The 19,682-nt window shown below is 27.5% G+C and overlaps 1 protein-coding gene across 1 annotated transcript in view; it reads left to right on the top strand.

Moving 5' to 3' along the window:
* The window catches only part of LOC113373398 (gamma-aminobutyric acid receptor alpha-like), a 40,355-nt gene extending 26,539 nt beyond the window's left edge, over positions 1-13,816 (top strand). Inside the window, 10 exon segments of the mRNA XM_026613699.1 lie at positions 1,050-1,188; positions 4,630-4,697; positions 4,758-4,850; positions 5,861-5,988; positions 6,160-6,242; positions 8,351-8,485; positions 11,415-11,479; positions 11,554-11,675; positions 12,468-12,594; positions 13,646-13,816. Of these exon segments, the coding sequence (XP_026469484.1) occupies positions 1,050-1,188; positions 4,630-4,697; positions 4,758-4,850; positions 5,861-5,988; positions 6,160-6,242; positions 8,351-8,485; positions 11,415-11,479; positions 11,554-11,675; positions 12,468-12,594; positions 13,646-13,816 (1,131 nt within the window).
* Positions 13,817-19,682: the final 5,866 nt, after the last annotated feature.

The following is a 19,682-nucleotide window of genomic DNA, read 5'->3' as shown; positions in this document are numbered from 1 at the left end:
GAATTTATATTTTCCAAGGAGTACCCGCAATATAGAACCTTTATAGTTAAGAGAGCAATTTAAATATATTTGAGAGTTTTTAAACGCAATGCTAGATATTGAAGAGAAGTTTAAAAAGAAGGACATATTTTTTTCAGATTGTCATTATTTGTTTTAATATTTTTTCGAAAATATATTTATATTTAAAAGAAAAACCTAACAATTTTTAAAGGTTTATTCATAAATGCCATAAGACAGATCTAAATGCAAAAAAATAATCTTCTGAACAAAACTGTGAATCTGTATTTTCCATGGAGTCTCCACAATATAGCAATTTTATAGTTAAGAAAGCAATTTAAATATATTGAAGAGCTTTTAAACTCAAAGCTAAATATCGAAGTGAAATTCAAAATAAAGAGCAACTCATTTTAAACTCCAGAATGTCATTATTTGTTCTGATTTTTTTTTGGAAATATATTTATATTTAAAAAAAAACAATTTTTAAAGGTTTGATCACAAATGCGATAAGACAGACCTAAAATCGTATGGATACTTAAAGGAGTAACAACTATGTAACTGCCTAGAAACATAATTTATGTTTTTTTTTGTCGATTGAAAATTAATAAAGTTATAATATTGTAAAAAGTGATTTAGCAAATATTTGAGTCACAAAATAAAATATTCAAAAATAACTTCACCATATTCATTTTTGCGAGGGACATAGAATTTGAAAAAAAGCACTTATTGCACATACTTATGTCTAGGGAAATACGTAGGGGATTTTAAAAGTATTGATTTTTGTGTGATTAACGTGTACTTGAATTAAATCAAAACGTAGAGTGATGTTTCCCTTGCAATATTTTCAATGACATATTAACAAAAAGAAAAAGTATATACCATAGGCATAAAATGTAATATGTTATAAAAAATATGTAAACAAAATAGTATACAAATTTACAGTTATCGATGATGTAGGACTAATATAATAGAGCAATTTGTCCTTCTAATACTTTTCAAAACATTTTTTATATATTTCTAATATCCAACATATTATTTATTTTTTCCCATAGGCTGATCCCACAGAATTGACAATTGCCGAGAGACAGAAACGTGGTAAACCCAACGATGCAGTGAGTCGTAACATAACCATGGTTCTGGAAAACCTATTAAAAAATTACGAGAAATCACAACTGCCGACACAGTCCCAAGGTAAGATCAGTTCCTGGTGTCATCAAGGCTACATTTATTGGCCGTAATTAATTTATTTACTGCAATAAAATGAAGATATACCATGATTATATTTAAATCTGTGGGAATAGTATGCGGTAATTGTATAAAATTTGGATAATTTATCAGCTAATTGAATATTGTAGCCAAAACATAAACTTTTTCTCCTAAAAGTTAATATACCGATAAAATTAGAATAGAAGTTATACATTTATTTTATACAAAACAAACTGTCATATATATGCAAATGTAACTCATTTTAATAGAAAGAATTGTAATCAAACAGTATCAAAATGCGAAATGAGTTCCTCTCAAGCGATGCAAATAAAACCAGCAAGTCGCATCGGCACCACCAGCAAAGTACTATAGAAGTTTAATTATAAACTCGCGGTTTTCGGCGATACGAGAACGATCCGGAAACCACTTTTCTCAAGTATTCCCAATATTGACAAATCCACAACATACTTTGAACGAGACTTTTGCTTAACCTGCTGTTGAAATTTAAATAAACATCGGTCTGGGCACCATTTGGATAGTGGAAATAATAAACTTGATCCAAAGAAAATTGCTTCATTTTTTGTTCAGATTTTTTTTGTTGCTCAGAATAAAGTAGATATAAAAAAAATTACCAAAAATCAGAATAGAAAAAATTATTTCATTTATAAATATTTATTATGGATATTATCATAATCAAACACCAATTTTACTTTTTGCATCCACTAAATTTCTTTATTGATTTATTATAATAATATTAAAAAAGTCATCAAAAACTTAGTTCTAACTGTTTGAATTTAAACGAATAAATCCATAAAAACAAAAAAAAAATTGAAATTAATAAATCCTGTATTTGATCGGAAAATTCTGAATTCGGTCTTAAAATCTACTCCTGTAGCCCGGTTTTTTATTCTTGTGCTTATGGATTCAGAATGGGTTGCGAAAATCTGTTTAAACGGATTTTCATTTTATGGTGATGGATGAAACTTTCACCTCTGAAAATCTCATTCACTAAATAATAATTTAAAAATAATGACTTAAATTTTGTTTTTTTTATTTTGCAAAAGTCGGTTACCGCCAAGTCTGGCTCTATTCAAAACGATATACATATCTTGTTTGTACATATACATACATATTTTGTTCGCAAATATAGAATTTTAGAATATTACTATATCTACTAAATTTATACATTCATGATCTTTATAACAAATATATATTTTTCATAGGCAATGATTATAAAAAAAATTACTCGTTATCATTTAAACATAGTTCTAACTGTTTTGAAAGATTGTTTATAAAAACCAAGGATTATTCAATTTTTTCCAAAATACATTTGGGAAGAAATAAATCCTGAAGTTAATCATAAAATCTACTCTTGCAGTTTTTAAAAATCTCTACTTGGTTCTCGGTTTTGGAATGCGTTGCAATAATCTGTTTAATTAAATGGATTTCCATTTTATGATGATGGATGAGACTTTTAACTCTAAAAATCTTTTTTTATGAAATAAATAATTTAAAAATAATGACTTTAAATTTAAGAAGAATTTTCCAAAAAACGGTTACCACCAAGTCTTACTCTATTCAGAACTACATACATATTCTTGTTTGTCATTCGCAAATATAGAATTTTTGAATATAGTACATTGCTATATCTACTGAATTTACACATTCATAATCTTCGTGACAAATATATATTTTTCATAGGCAATGTTTATAAAAAAGATTACTTGTTATCATTTAAACATAGTTTTGAAAGAGTTTTTATAAAAACCAAAGATTATTCAAATTTTTTTCAAAATACATTTGAGAAGAAATAAATCCTTAAGTTAATCATAAAATCTACTCTTGCAATTTTTAAAAATCTTCTACTTGGTTCTCGGTTTTGGAATGGTTGCAATAATCTGATAAATGAGACTTTTATCTCTGAAAATCTCTTTTATGAAATATTATCTTAAAAATAATGACTTACAATTTAAGAAGAATTTCGCAAAAATCGGTACCACCAAATCTTGCTCTATTCAAAACCATATACATATTCTTGTTTGTCATTCGCAAATATAGAATTTTAGAATATAGTACATTGCTATATCTACTGAATTTACACATTCATAATCTTTGTAACAAATATATATTTTTCATAGGCAATGTTTATAAAAAAGATTACTTGCTAAAAGTCATTTATTAACAACCACATTTATTACCAATTGCTATGTAATTTTAACTACAAAATCGTGTCGTTGAAAAGATCTCAAGAATTATGCTTAGCAAAAGCTTGCAAAGGTGTTTTATCGGTTTGAGGGTTATAAAACTAATATTTACAATATTACGAAAGGAATTTTATATACTTTTATTTACATTAATACAAAGTAATACATTGAATTTCCGCTTATATTTTTCTTGACTCTAGATGTTCAGTCTTAAATGTAAAAAATAATTCAAATGTATTCTCTCATATATTTTTACAAAGTAATATTATATAATATATAATAGTATATATATATATATATATATATATATAAAGCGGAAGGGAGATATTTGACAACCTAATACATGGAATTTCTGCTTATATTATTCTTGAGTTGAGATGTCCAGTCTTGTAAAAAATGCAAAAAATAATTTAAATATATTCTCTTATATTTTAGATATAAATAATATTATAAAATTCGCATATTTATATACGTTTCTAAATCACTTAATAAACCAACGCATCCTAGAAATTTGAATGCAAAGAAATGATATTTCTTTACCCAGAGATTTTTTTATTTTTTTACTTTATTTTAGCAATCAGAAATACAATAATAATTTCTATAAGATATTGTACATTTAAATAAGTATGATATTATATAAGATAATCCAGTGATATATCTTAGTTAGTTTGCACAAAATCCAATGGCCATATTCTTTTCAGCCTTCCATTGTCATGCGGTAGTAGGATATTAAAAAAGATAAATTAGAATTTTTTTATTACCTTTATACATCAATTCCAAGTTCACAAATTACGTCGACTGACTGATTTCCAACAGCTCGAATTAATTTCCAATTGAATGATAAAACAAACCAAAATCTATTCACATTAGTTAGTATCTTGTCTAACTCGGTCTATCTCATTGTGATATTAGATTACCAAATCCTCAGTCTCCGTGTTTGATGTTTGTTATTTGAGTAACGATTCGCAAGAAACAAAGGCGTTATTGCACTGACGTGTGCCGTTTCATACCATTAGAATATATGTACTTGTTTGCATCCTGCGAATAATCCGGGAAATGGGAAGGAAACTAAATAGTAGAAATAAAATTTGCTTTACTTGTAAATGAACATAATAATAAATTACAACTTTTAATCATTTAACTCAGAGAGATAAATCTTAAAACTGATGTCTATCAAAATATCTTTATGTTTATACTATGCATGAGTTTCCATTTCTTTCAGGAATAGCAACCTTAGTGAAAACTAATATGCTGATAAGAAGCATGGGTCCAGTTTCAGAACTAGACATGGTAAGTTGTAATCAAATATTAAAAACTTTGCCTCAGATCATCTAATTATAATTTTTGCAGGAATATTCAATGGATTGTTATTTTCGGCAATATTGGCGAGATACTCGTTTGAGCTTTCTTGGTCCTATAAAATCACTGTCACTCAGTATAAAGGTAATTGAATCATTATAGATTAAATCAAACATTGGAAACTGTGAAAAAGGGTATTAAATTAAAATTAATGTTGGTGTCATCAATGTTTAAAATTAATTAAATTATAAAATTATTATTTAAAAATAAATCATACGTTTCATGCTATTTCCATACAAAACTTTTATTGAATAGCGCTATATCTAAAAAAAATTATTAAGAGCTAAAACTTTCAGAGAATTGTTTTTTATCAATTTGGAACTATTTGAGCCCTTCGGAGCAAGGAAAGTCGAAAATGTCCATATTAAGGACCACTCTTGTATATTGCTATTTTTTGTTTATAAAAACTTACATAATATGCAACAAACTAGCAAATTATCTGGCAAATTTTTAAAACTCATTTTCTGACGTTATCGTTCTTCGCTTTTTGCAACAGCAATGCATTTAAATATGCATCATCACTTTGTCTTATTTAATTTTAAATTACTTTTATTAAAATAATTTTGAAATAGATCGCATTACCCAGTTGTTTTAATTAAATTTATTAACTTATAAAAATTTTCCGCATATAGACTTGAAAGTTGCCATTCTTGCACATCACAGATGTATATGCTTTTGCTGGAACACATTACTCAGCAAGTTATATAAATATCATTAAGCTCATTTCATTACCCTGCTTGCAAAAAATATTACTTCATTTCTGTGAAATATGTAATATTTCTTACTGACCATGTAGAAATAAAAATTTTGTGCGTTAGCTTATTTTTATTATTTTTTGCGGAAACCATAATTAATAACCATATTATATATATATATATATATATATATATATATATATAAATCTGTAATATATCAATATCCTATTAATCCATTTAATAATAACTTAATCAGCAAAATATTTTTGAATAGGTATATAAAAAATTAAAACTAGGTTGATCAAGTATCATTAATAATTTACCTCATTGTTTCAATTATAATATATGCATACTAAATATAAGTATTTATTTGTATATTGAAATTTTTTATTCTTACAGATGCTAGAACGGATTTGGAGGCCTGATACCTATTTTTACAATGGAAAAAATTCATACGTTCATACAATCACAGTTCCAAACAAACTCTTGAGAATAACTCAAGATGGAGATATTTTATACTCAATGAGGTAAAATATAAAATTTTCAATTTTAGCAATTTCTATGGATCAATATAAGGCTCTCTCAGAAATTTGAAATTTTAACGTTGTGAAAAAAATAATTTCATATGACACCAAAAACCGAAGTTGTCACACAGGTACTGTAATTCATATTTAATTAAAATATTAATTGCTTTCCAGATTGACGATCAAGGCCAAATGTCCGATGGAGCTGCGCAATTTCCCAATGGATCGCCAAAGCTGCCCTCTCATCCTAGGAAGCTGTAAGTCAATCCAATTATCAATATTTTCTCGATCATTTCGATAGAAAAGATAAAAAAATATATTTAAAATATAAAAGAAAACGTATTTTTTACAAAACCCATTCTTATTCGTAAGCACTCTCAGGAGATACTAATAAATGCTATAACGATTTTTATTAACAAAACCTCAAACTTTACACAAACATTTAAATAAACTAACTCCAAAGTCATAATTTCATTTTTTGTATATATATATATATATATATATGTATATATATATATATATATATCTTTTAAACTGTATGATTTAGTGTAGAGCTATGCATGAATGCTTTTAGAAAAAGATCTGATTTTTATATAAAAAGTTAAAAGCATAGGATTCCGCACGATAAAATCCTTCTGTAGCTTCTCGAATCTTGGGTTTCAGATAAATAGAAGTAGACGCTAGACGTGATAGATTTAAGTCTAAAAAACATTTGAAAAAAATGCTGGGAAAAAGATTTTTGCGTATTTTAAGTAGAACATAAAACATTGTAAGATTTAAAATGATGAAGATTATTTTGGTTTGGCTGAATCTTCTTAAAGCAGTTTTGAAACGAATTTTAAAATTACATCTTCCTATATAACCGGTATGTTTGATGTTTTTTTCTGTAAAAACTTGTTAACACATATGATTTATTATAATATTCCACGATGGATTGGAACTTTCACCTTTGAGATCTTTCTTTCGGAACATAACGCCGAAATATACAAACATTATTTACCAGAACATAACATTATAGATTTTAATATTTATTATTAAATAAAATTAGATTGGTAACATTAAGCCCATAAGAAATTATTTAATTTTTTTATAATTAGTAAAATTAAATTTTTCTTTCTTACGGAATATAACTTCGATACATACAAACATTTTTTAAAGAAACATTTCATATTATTATAGATTTGAGTATTTGCCATTAAATAAAATTAGATTGGTAACATCAATTTCACAAAGTTCATAAATAATTATATGATTTTTTTTATAATTAGTAAAATTATATTTTTTCTTAAAAATTACAGATTTAAACTTTACTTACATATACAAAAAAACACATTGCACATTTTCAAATATTTTTATATCTATATATAATAATTAATTTTTGCACTTTTTATAAAAAGTAATAAAAATTTTAACCACATTTTTTATTAATTGAATTATTTTAAAACTAAGTATATAATTATTAAATTATACGAGTTCAGAAATTTTATCAGATCGAGTTCAGAAAGTTATCAGGCAAATAATTATCAATTTAAAATCTGATCTTACTAATAATAATCTAATCTAATGATTATTATTAATTTTGAATCAAATTTTGAAGGGGTTTTGTGGAATCTATAGTACAATATGATTTCAATGTACAAAGAGATTCCGATAAGATTCATATAGGTAAATAGGAAATCTATGAGAATTTCTGCATAACTACATCAACCATATAAATTTAAATTAATTTTAGAAACAATTTTTCATAATAAACAGGAATATAGGTTTGATACTTAGTTAATTAAATGAAAAAAATATTAGAATTTAAATAAATTGAAATACATTATTATTAAATAATACACGAGTTCAGAAATTTTATCAGATCGAGTTCTGAAAGTTATCAGGAAAATAATTATAAATTTAAAATCTGATCTAATTAATAATAATCTAATTCAATAATTACTATTAATTTTGAATCAGATTATGAAGGGGTTTTATGTAATATATTATACAATATGATTCCGATATGCAACGAGAATCCAATAAGATTCATATAGGTAAATAGGAAATTTAAGAGAACGCATACATAACTGTTTTCTAAAAAGAATTTTAGAAAGATTTTTTTATAATTTTTAAAAATATAAGTTTTATACATAGTAAATTAATCAGAAATAAATAAATTTAAAATAAAAATAATTTACTTGTATTTGTTTTTACACAATTCTAATTCTGATTCTGTATATGATACATAGGCATTAGTATTACATAACATATTTAGAATAACAGTATACCCAAACCGACTATTCCTAATTCAAACTAATTAAATTAAAATTTCTATTCCAATTAAAATATTTCTTCTAGTTGTTCTTCATATTGTTTTTTACAGATGCTTACACGCGAGAGCAGTTGGAATATCAATGGCAAAACGCGGACTCTGTGACCTTCGTTTCGGGCATGACACTATCACAATTCGATCTGATGAGTGCCCCTTACAGAAATTTCACTTTTACGAGAAGAGAAGGTAATTTAACACTTAGAATAATGAATGTAGGTATTTAATTTCATTTCGAATGGAGCATTGTTTACGAAAAACGTTTCAATTACATTCGGCTCCTGCTTTGTTTACAATACTCTATTTTTTATTCAAACTAATTAACTACTCTGTTCACAATGAGTATTTTAATTGGTATATAAATATGTCCATTTGGAGAATTTTACACTGCATGTTAATGATGTCTAAAATATGTAAAATATGTCTAGAATGAATCAATTTTTTAATCAGAACGGGCTAGTAAAAACTTTTTTTTTTTTAATTTGAAAATTTGCTTTATTTGACTTAAATACATACATTGATTTTTACATAAAGATACAAATTGTATACACCTATTCTGGGAATATCATTATACTATCATAATATAATATTATTTGCATATATATATTTGTTTCAATTAACTTAGATAAGTATGAAAAGAGCTATTAAAAACATACTGTCATCAAGTGTTAGTAAGAACTTTTTATTCGATTATATGTTATACTTTTATTTTACTTATCATGTTATTATATCTCATATTTTTCAATCTATATGTTTTTTCGCGTTATACATTGTATAAATTTCTGTGCTAATTTCTTATTTATTATCCTGAAAAAAAAATAGAACTTGTTGGTTCCTTTTCATAATTTTTATTCATTTTTGTTAGCTTAATTAATTAATGTTAGATGCTATTTTAACCCGCTTTTGGAATTTTTAATTCGGCATCTCTTTCATAACTTATTGTTTTCATATAAGCATAATTGTTGTCTTGTAATTTTATTATCAAATAATTTCAAAAAGTAAATTTAAACCTATACTTCTCGAAAATCCGGGATAAAAGAATTAAATCCGGGACAAATTTTGCGTTTACAAAAGCTTAAAACATAAGGTGGAAATCTGTATTAAAATAGAGAAAACTTTGGTAATTTAGATATATCTGTTATGTTATATTGACTGAAATACGTATTTCCAATTTAAAATAGTACAATTAATCTTAAGAATAGAAGGCTAAGGTCATAAATTTCTATGTAGTCAGATTAGCCTAGTGGTTATTATTCCAGTAAATAATTTAATTATTTTATCACTTTTACTGTACACTTTGTTTTTTGTGATTTAATTCTATTTTACTAGTGTATAACAATTATCTTTGGTTCAAAACAAGTGACTTTAAAATAACATGTTTTTCAACTGGAGATTTATGTTGGAAGACTAAAAATAAGACCATTCAGTCCATTGTTTTCTTCCGCGACTTTTTGTTTCACTTTCTTTTGATATCTTGTTACCAGATATTAGATATTAGAAAGTTTCGTGCTATACAGGAAATTTTGAATAACTCACAAAGATGATATTAAAGCTTGTTGCAATTGCAAAACTAGAGCAAGCAAACTTTGAAAATAATTTTTTTTGGCAAAATCTAAAATTGGAAATAAGAATTCCAGAATCTGAAAGTACGTTATATTATATTTGAGGCAATAGTCTATTTAAAATAACTAAGTTTTATTATATTTGTACTTCTGGTATATAAGAGATATAGGAGATCTTTAAACTAGGTGCAGATTGTGCCCTATGTAACATTTGCTTGACTGACTGACAAATTTTCGTTGAGTGTTACTTCAACCGTTGTCTAAACAATGGAATTTAGAATGCATGAATAGCATATTTAATAGAACAATGTAACATTAGTTTTGGAGAGAGAAATCCAAGTTTAGTGCCGATGACAGATGAACTTTATATCATATCTAAAATGTTGCATTAATTTTAGTAAGTTCAAGTCATTCATGTTTGTTACAGTTGCTCCCATTCGATTTTTGTGTGCAAAACGTTCATCCGGATTTAAACCTAATCCCAGTTGCATTAGCCAGATATTTATGCATAATTTTACGCATAAATATACATATGTGCTCTTATGGTTTTACACATTTGCCACATGTAAGTCCGTGTCGCGGTTTGAGCTCACGTCCTTGCATAACTAAGAACGTTCCAGAATGCCATTAGTATTTAATTATTTCATATCTGATGCAACGTGATGACTATTTTGCACATTCGACACAGAGAGATTATACTTTAATCGTATTAAACATCCGGACTATTAAACCGTGGACTCTTTTATGATTTATCTCGAATGAATGAAACATAAGCATGGATGGATATTTATGCCAATATGCTCATGGTCAGGTTAATTTAAGACAAAGACATCGCCACAAATGCATAATGTTTAATAAAATAATGAGATTAAGTGATGAAGATGAATTGCATTAGGGAGTTTATGAAAGAAAGCACTTTTTTATTTTAATTTTCTTTTTTTTCTTCTTTTTTTGGTGCTTGCGTACAAATTTGAATCTAATACTCCGTAACCAACTTCTCTAGAATTTTTTTCTTTAAAATTTATCAAAATTTGAACTAAATTATATGAAAAAAGTAAAATTCATGCCAATTTGCTTGTTGGTATTATAATATATATACATATATTCATTTATTGAAGGAAATACATACTTGATTCATCTGTGTAATATGTTTGTTTTTGCATTTTTATAAAATATTAAATATTATATAGCGCATAATACAATAAAAAAGTATCGTATATTCTAGTTAAAATTGAAAGTTAAAAATCTATCGAACAATTCATTCAAAGAACTCTCTAGAGACGGTTGAACGGCTTGTTGATTGTGAAATTGGCCTTTATCTTGTATATGGTATTACGTAAAAACTAGTTTGGTGCTGACGGTCAAGTACAAGCCGCCAATGCCAGCCAGATCAGGAACGAACACTATGATTTATATAGTGAGTAATAATTTCTAAAAGCAAATACGAAATGTATAGAGAAAATCGTTTCGCCATCTATAGAATAGAAATTTAGTTTGATAGGCCGAGTTTCTTTAATAAATAGAATCATAAAATTTATATCAAATATTAATTTCAGGTGATTTTTCTGTCTTGCAAGTATCTTTTAATCTGCAGAGGCACACAGGATACTTCCTAATTCAGGTGTGTATCAAAAACTTTTGTTTGTGTGCATTATTTTAATCAATGAAATGTTTGATAAAAAATATATTTTTCAGGTTTATGTACCATGTATACTCATTGTGGTTTTATCTTGGGTTTCTTTCTGATTACACAGAGAAGCAACTTCGGATAGAGTAGGGTTGGGAATAACAACTGTGCTTACTTTGTCTACTATCAGGTAAATCAATGTGGTAAATAATTTGATATCATCAGTTATTAAGGGGGTATTCTAGTGTAGAATTCAAAAAATTCGTTTTTTTCTTGTTTTATATTTTTAAAGTTTAATTATCTAAGAATATGGGTACGAGAAGGTTTTTGAAAATTCGAATTATTTTCGGAGATATAGGCATTTTACTGACTCGGTCTCCATACTGGTTTGGCTTCACGCAAAACTTTAAAGGCGTTTTTCTCAGAACAGACTTTTCCAGTACTGTTGACACGATTTCTCGAGTTTTAATCGACCGATTTACTTGAAATATTCAGAGAGTCTTATTTATAGACCTATCTATAGCCTGAACTAGGATTATCCCCAAATTCCAACTTTTACTATTTTTAAAAAATTCGAGAAACTCAAAAAAAACAGTAAAAAAAACACATTTTTTTCAAACGGTCGCCAATTTGTAAAAAAAAATCTTTTTACTCACCGCTAGTTCAGGCGATTGCGACATCATTGTAGATTGATAATCTTTTTATTTTTTGCATTTCCGATGGCTAGAAGGGCTGAAATCATGTCAAGACTGAGGTGCCAATTTTTTGAGACCACCCACTTTATTAGCTGCCAGTTTTTTCAATTTTTATTTTTTATTTTTGTTTTGTATTTTAATAATATTAATAAACAAGTGGTAAAAAAAATAGACAGTAAAAACATTCATTGCTTTTTTATGACACTTTAAAAATGACCTAAAATTTATCGCTCTACACTAGAATGCCCCCTTAAATATTAAAATATTAATGGTTAATTGTATTATAGCTTAGATTCTCGAACTGATCTGCCTAAAGTGCGCTACGCAACAGCCTTAGATTGGTTTCTCCTCATGAGCTTTTTCTACTGCATTGCTACGTTGCTTGAATTTGCAGGGGTTCATTATTTCACAAAAGTAAGTGTTATAAGATAGATTGCAAAAATGTATAAGAAGTCTGTGATCTACCAAGATGCTGCCGAACTCTATTAAAACATTTGCACTTTATTTATATTGTCGAAGGACCAGATATACTTAGATAGTGGCTATATCAGACCGAATAAAAGAATAATAATAATGTTTAACTATTGTATATTTGAATGAAAGATTAAGATTATAGATGATATGTTAGATGTTATTGCTTTGAATGTTGATTTAAGACTTGTGGCTTAGTTGAGTATTGATTTAAGACTGATGTTAGTTAGATAATATTTGAGTTAATACTAAATTATAAAGATTTTACAATTTTATATGATTTTTCTGATTGGCTCGTTTTTGTGGGTTCAAGCACATTCCATTACATATTTGACCAATCAGGTACCGGTAATTCCTTGATACTTAGGCTCTTAGAAAAATGTATTAATGCTATGATGATACATTAGGGACAGGATGCATCACAATGAAAGGGATTATTATAAGTTCTAAATTATATAATAAGAGATGAGGGTTATTATTGCTATCCTGCCTGAAGGTAATAAAATATATAATTATACCAGGGTTGAGTAAGGCGTTAACAGTAAGTTTAAAATTTAGTTTGCCATATTGCATATATATTATATTATAAACAAATTCCCGTTACAAACATACCCCCATATAAATCATCAAAGTCTTAATGCATAAATATATAATACACATCAATGTTTAACCTTTATAACACGTCTATACACAATGTTAAAATATCGCCAAGCGTCTTGGTAGAAAAATAAACAAACATCACATCTAGTACGCCACGGGTAAAAAATGTGTCAGCGTCAAATATATTACACAACGAAATTGTTATAATTTCGCTTATTTCTTGGGAAATTCATCAGCCCGGGCATCCGGGCAAGCAATCTGGTGCTACTCGATTCCTTAGCCGGGCGATCGGTTTGACGATCGCGCAAATTGAAAGCAGCACGAGTACGGCTATGCATACTCCGACTGTGTAATCGCTGTTTAATCTTCGGAACCAAACTGTTAGAATTCCCAGCATCAGGCAGACCATGCCGTGTGCGTACGTGGTGATGGCCAGCACCGTGTTCAGCGTGCGGTAGTTGTCCGTGGTGCAGCAGGCGGTGCTGTCGCCGCCGAATCCGCCCATGATCACGACGATGCATCGGATCGTCATTTGGACGAAGAGCAGGAGGCCGACCACCCCTGATAATAAAAATATGTTATTGTGCGTTATGCAAATATCGTTTAATCTTTGTGTTTGTGTAATGATTTTCTCTAATTTCATCATTTGTAGAATATATGTCTGCATTCTGCATTTAAGATACGTGTTATTTATACAATAATTTTCATAATAGATGGCGACTTCGTAAATGAAATATATGACGTTCATTCAAGTTTAGGGTAGGAATTTTGACTAATCGTATGAATTTTAAATAACTCAAAGAGTTATTGAGTTGAGTGATTTAGAATTGAGTTATTTAAAATTGTATATATATATATATATATATATATATATATATATATAGTATGATTAAGGTGACCATACGTCCCGGATTGGCCGGGACGGTCCCGATTTTCCGCCTTGCGTCCCAGCTTTTCCTAAAAGCTAGGATTTGATCTTTTCTAAAAGTCCCGGTTTTAGGTGTTTTGTTCCGAATTGTCCGTGATTTTTAAAAATGTTTTGAATGTCATTATTTTTTTAAATATATCTCAACTAAAAAAATTGAACCGAAAAAAGGTGCACATAAATTTTTAGCTCAACTCTCTCCCCTCCCCCCGCGTCTTGGATCTTATGCACAAAAATATGGTCACCTTATGTATGATTCTAAGGGGATCTGAAAATTTTGAGAAATTCATTTTATTTAACTATATAATTATTAAAAATAAGTTAACTATTGAAGAATATATGTACAAGATAATTTTTGAAAATTTAAATTATTTTTGAAAATATAAATCGTCAAAGGAACCTCCCCCCCCCCGCGTCACAAACTTTATGCACAAAATATGGTCACCTTATGTATGCTTCTAAGGGGGTCTGGAAATTTTGAGAAATTCATTTATTTAACTATATAATTATTAAAATAAATTTAACTATTGAAGAATATATGTACCAGATGATTTTTGGAAATTTAAATTATTTTCGAAGATATAAATCGTCAAAGGACTTATTGCCTCAATGCGTAGGTTCAGAAACTCAAAATATATATAAGTCTCCTGTTTTAGATTTTTGTGCCCAAACATATTCGTTTTACGCGAAACTTTAAACGCTTTTTTCTCAAAACTATTTTTCTCGATATGGATCCCACATTTTTCAGGCTTTACTAGGCCAATTTACTCGAATTTTTAACAAGGTTTTCTTCATAGACATCTTATTAGCATGAACTCTACGTTCTAATTTTTACTATTTTTCAAAAATTCGAGAATATCAAAATTTTTCAGACTGTCGTTATTCTGTAAAAAAAAATAATAAAACTTTTCCGCAGTTCATACGAAGGCGTTATAATTCTAGATTTATAATATTATTTTATCGGATTATTTGGAAAGTTAAATCAAGGGTATGATTTGAACAATTTTTGAGACCTTGCACTTCAAAACCAGCAAGAATTAAAACTTTGGACTGTTTTCATATTTAATTTATTTCTGTATTCTTAAAACTTTAATTAATAATTTGAAAAAAAATTGGATAGTAAAGATGATATTTGACTTTTTCACGGACTCTCAAGAATTACATACAATTTATGCCCTAGACTAAAATACCGTTTTCAGCTACTAGTTTAATTTTTCGAAATTCTTGGACAGTAATCTTTTATCTTTTTTTTTTTTTTTTTTTTTTTTTTTTTTGAATTAAACAAATAAATTTATTTATTTACATATATACATTATTTTCATATCTCAGTCAGACAGAGGTGCCTGGTATGAGAGATTATGAAAAACAGTTTTCATATAATATTTACATTTCATTTGACTATAATATCTATTTCATTAATATAATATCTATATATAACTCTTCAGTCTTCTTTTCTTCAATTTCCATATAGTACTTCTTTATTTTTCTTTTAAAATTATCATTATCATTGGTCATCTTAATATAGTCTGGCAATTCGTTATATATTTTGGTAGCACTCCATATGACATTTTCTCTCAAATTCTTTTTTCTATTGCGTTCAATGTGAAAATTGTTGTGTTGTCTCGTGTAGTGTTCATGTATATCTTGATTTGTGTCTATTGTTGCACTTGTTTTAATTCGGTTAAATTTCATTTTGTGTATTAGTTTGCATTTCTCTATTTTAATTATGTTATTTAGTGAATGATTATTTGTTTCTCTCTGCAAGTATTTGGTGGGTGTTAGATGTGGTAAATTATATGCTATTTTTATGGCTTTATTCATTATTCTCTGTATGTCATTTAGGTTTGCTTTAGTTGTTTGGCTCCATGTTGTTATGCCATATAAAATTATAGGTATTATTTGCGTTTTAAGAATTAGTATTTTATTTTTTTTGCCGAAAGAGTGGATCCTTTTCAATGCCCTGTTAATGTTCCTATCTTTCTTTTTATTTTGTTTATATGGTCTGTCCATGTCAGTTTTTCATTTATTATCAGTCCTAAGTATTTTATGCTTTCCACTTCCTCTATTGCTCTATTATTTACTTCAATTTTTAGTTTAGTGTTCTCAGTATTTTTTCTATGTTTGAAATATATGTATTTTGTTTTATCTATGTTATTGTTAGTTTATTTTCAGTTAGCCACTCGGTGTATATTTCATGTCCGTGTTTATAATATCTTCGAGTCTTTTTTTATCCTTATCCGCATATACTATCGCTGTATCGTCTGCATATAATATGTATCTTCCCTTTAATTTTGCGTCTTTAAGGTTATTGGTGTATAATAGATACAATAAAGTCCTAATACAGAACCTTGTGGAACTCCACAGGTTATGTTACATCCTCCACTTGTGAAATTTCCCACCTTCGTCCTTACCACTCTTTTCATGAGGAAATCTTTGATAATGCTGTAAGACAAACCCTCTACACCAAATCTATTAGTTTATTGTAATATGCCATGATCTACTGTATCGAAAGCTTTTTGTAAATCAATAAAAATTGCAACTGTGTGCATATTTTCCTCAAGGTGCTGACTGATGGTATTAGTCAAATCTATTAGGGCACCTTGTGTATTTGATGAAGGGAGGAAACCATATTGATTTTTGTCAATTTTTTGAATGAGAAAATCAAGTAATCTTTTTTTTATTACTTTTTCATATATCTTGGAGAATGTGTTTGTTATTGTTATAGGTCTGTAGTTATTTGGATCTGTTTTGTTTCCTGTTTTGAAAATTGGTTTTATTGTAGCCATTTTAAGACACGATGGAAATACACCACATTCTATGTATCTATTCATTAAAACAGCAAGTAGTGGAGCTATTATATTTATTATTTTTTTAGTGATTCTTGCTGTTATCTTGTCTTCGCCAGGTGCAGCGTTATTTTTCAGATTTTCAACAATTTTTTTTATTTCTTTCTCATCTGTTAATTCAAAAATTTGGATTTTGTTTTTAGGTCTGTGTATTGATGGTTTATAGTTGCAATGATCCATTTTCTTTTGTAGTTTCATACCTATTTCAGCAAAATGTTTGTTGAGATACTCCGCAATGTCTTCCTTTTCTGTAAGAAATATATTTTTATCTTTATGCTGTATTTTTTCAATATTTTCTTTATATTCGTTTTTATTTTTTCCTCCTCCTAATGTTTTATTTATTAGTTCCCATATTTTTCGAGAGTCACTTTCACATTTTTTTTTTTCTTCTGAATAGTATTGTCTTTTTGCTTTGTAGATCATATTTTTTATATCTTTTTTATATTATTATATTTCATTTTTATGGCATTATGTTTGCTTACTTCATTTATATTGCATTTCTTTAAATTATTGTAGAATTTGTTTCTGTATTTCATTAAGTTAATAATTTCTTCTGTTATCCAGGTATCTTCTCTGGCTCTTATTGTTTCTTTGATTTTATTTTCTTTTGCTGCATCTTGTATAATTTTTATTAAATCCTCTAATTGGTCCACTATTTTAGAGTCTAACTTACAAGTTATTGTCTTTTCTAATCCTTCTAATCTACTGCTATCTAATTATTTTATGCATTTTTGGTTTGATTCTCGGCGTATTTTGTATAAATACTGTTATCATTTTGTGATCAGATATTTCTGTGTCTTCTATTTCTATATTAATCTTCTTTTTATAATTTGATATAACATGGTCAATTATTGATTTAGTGTTTTGAGTCTCCCTTGTGGCGTATTGGCTATCTATATTATTTATTATTTTGTATCCTGATGATTCTATAATATCTTTGTAACAATTTGATATATTATTGTTTGGAATTATATCTAAATTCATATCACCTATTATTATTGTATTTTTACCGTTTTCTTCCATTTTTTTTTCTATTAAATTTATCAGATCTTGTTTATTATTATTCGGAGGGTTGTAAATAACAATAAACTTTATAACAGGGTTCATATTTGTTACTTCTATTTCCAGGAGGTTTTATTATTTTTATTATTATTTTCTATGACAGTACAGTTTAGTTCATTTCTTACAAATATCGCTATTCCTCCTCCTCTTTTCTTTTCTCTGCAGTTGTAAAAACCTCTAAAATTTTTAAATTAAAGTATCCTTCTTCTTCTTGGTATATCCAAGTTTCTGTTAATATTAAAATTTGGCAATTTTCATTTTTATGCATAATTATTTCTAAGTCATCTATTTTATTTCTTAAGCTTCTTATATTGAAATACTTAATCTCTATTTTCTTGTTATTGCTATTATATTTATTCATTTTCTTGAATTTGTCCATTGTAATTCGTCGACATTCTTACCATTTTGGCTCTGTGTTGATAACATGAACATTCCGTTTCATTTGCATTATGCACCGTATTAAAATTTGATTTGTATTTTACATTGGCATTTGTGCAGTTTATGCATTTCTTAGATTTGCTCTTACAATCTCTTGTGTTATGCTCATCCGCACAGTTTGCACAGAACGTCTTGTTTTTGCATTCTACTGCCCTGTGTCCATATGCCTGACAGTTATAACATCTTTTTATGTTTAAATCTTCTATTATATGAGCTGTCCTCCATCCTAGATTTACATTATTTTCTAACAATTTTTCGTATGTTTTGCCCGATGTTTCGATATATGTAATCCAATTTTCTGTTTTTCGTGATTTCCTTTGGTATATTAGTTTAATTTGATCTGTGTTATTTATATTGTAATTATATTCTATCATTTCATTTATCAATTCTGTGCCGTCCATATATTGCCTTGGAGCATTTGTTATAACAAGTCGCGGATTTCTTTGTTTCTTTATATATATTTCGTATTCGCTTCCAATTTTTTGTATCATATGTTCTGCTAATGTTTTTGTTTCCTCAATTGTTGAGGCCTTAATTATTAACCCCCCGCTACTAATGTTGTTAATTGATCTTACTTTTGCTTTTACGTTTTTTGGATTTATGTTTTTCTCAATATAGTTTCTAGTTTCATAGCTGTTCTGTTTATTCTTTGGTTTTACAATTATTGGCGGCATATTTGGGTTATTATGTCTTTATTTTTATAATTTTTTATTATTATATTTTCTGTGGCATTATTTTTACATATTGTAGCATAACTAGATCTTGCATCTTTAATTATTTTAATATCATTCTTTAAAGTTTTAAGCTCATTTACTATTTCTTTCAAATTACTTTTCATGTGAATATCTTACCTCATTTTTTTTGAGCATATGTCACAAAACCATTTTATATTGTTACTTGTGCTGATAACTTTATATTGTTCATTAGTAACTTTCGCACACTTTTTGTGGAACCAACCTTTGCATTCACCTTCACATCCAATAATGTTTTTTCCATTAACATCAATATTACATATACTGCAACATTTTGGATCTTCTACATCTTCCGCCATCTTATCGATCCGATATTTCGGTTTATATGTTATACAAATTAGCAATAAATTGCTAAAATCGTTTTAACGGTTTTTGACATGAAGTTTTTAATTCAAAAAACAAAAGCTT

The sequence above is a fragment of the Ctenocephalides felis genome, unplaced genomic scaffold (genome assembly GCF_003426905.1).
Source record: "Ctenocephalides felis isolate EL2017-DRISC unplaced genomic scaffold, ASM342690v1 CF-g0.4_SCAFFOLD_01604, whole genome shotgun sequence".
NCBI classification, from domain to species: Eukaryota; Metazoa; Arthropoda; class Insecta; order Siphonaptera; family Pulicidae; genus Ctenocephalides; species Ctenocephalides felis.
The sequence above is the reverse complement of the archived record's forward strand: the minus strand, read 5'-3'. Positions and strand labels throughout refer to the sequence as shown.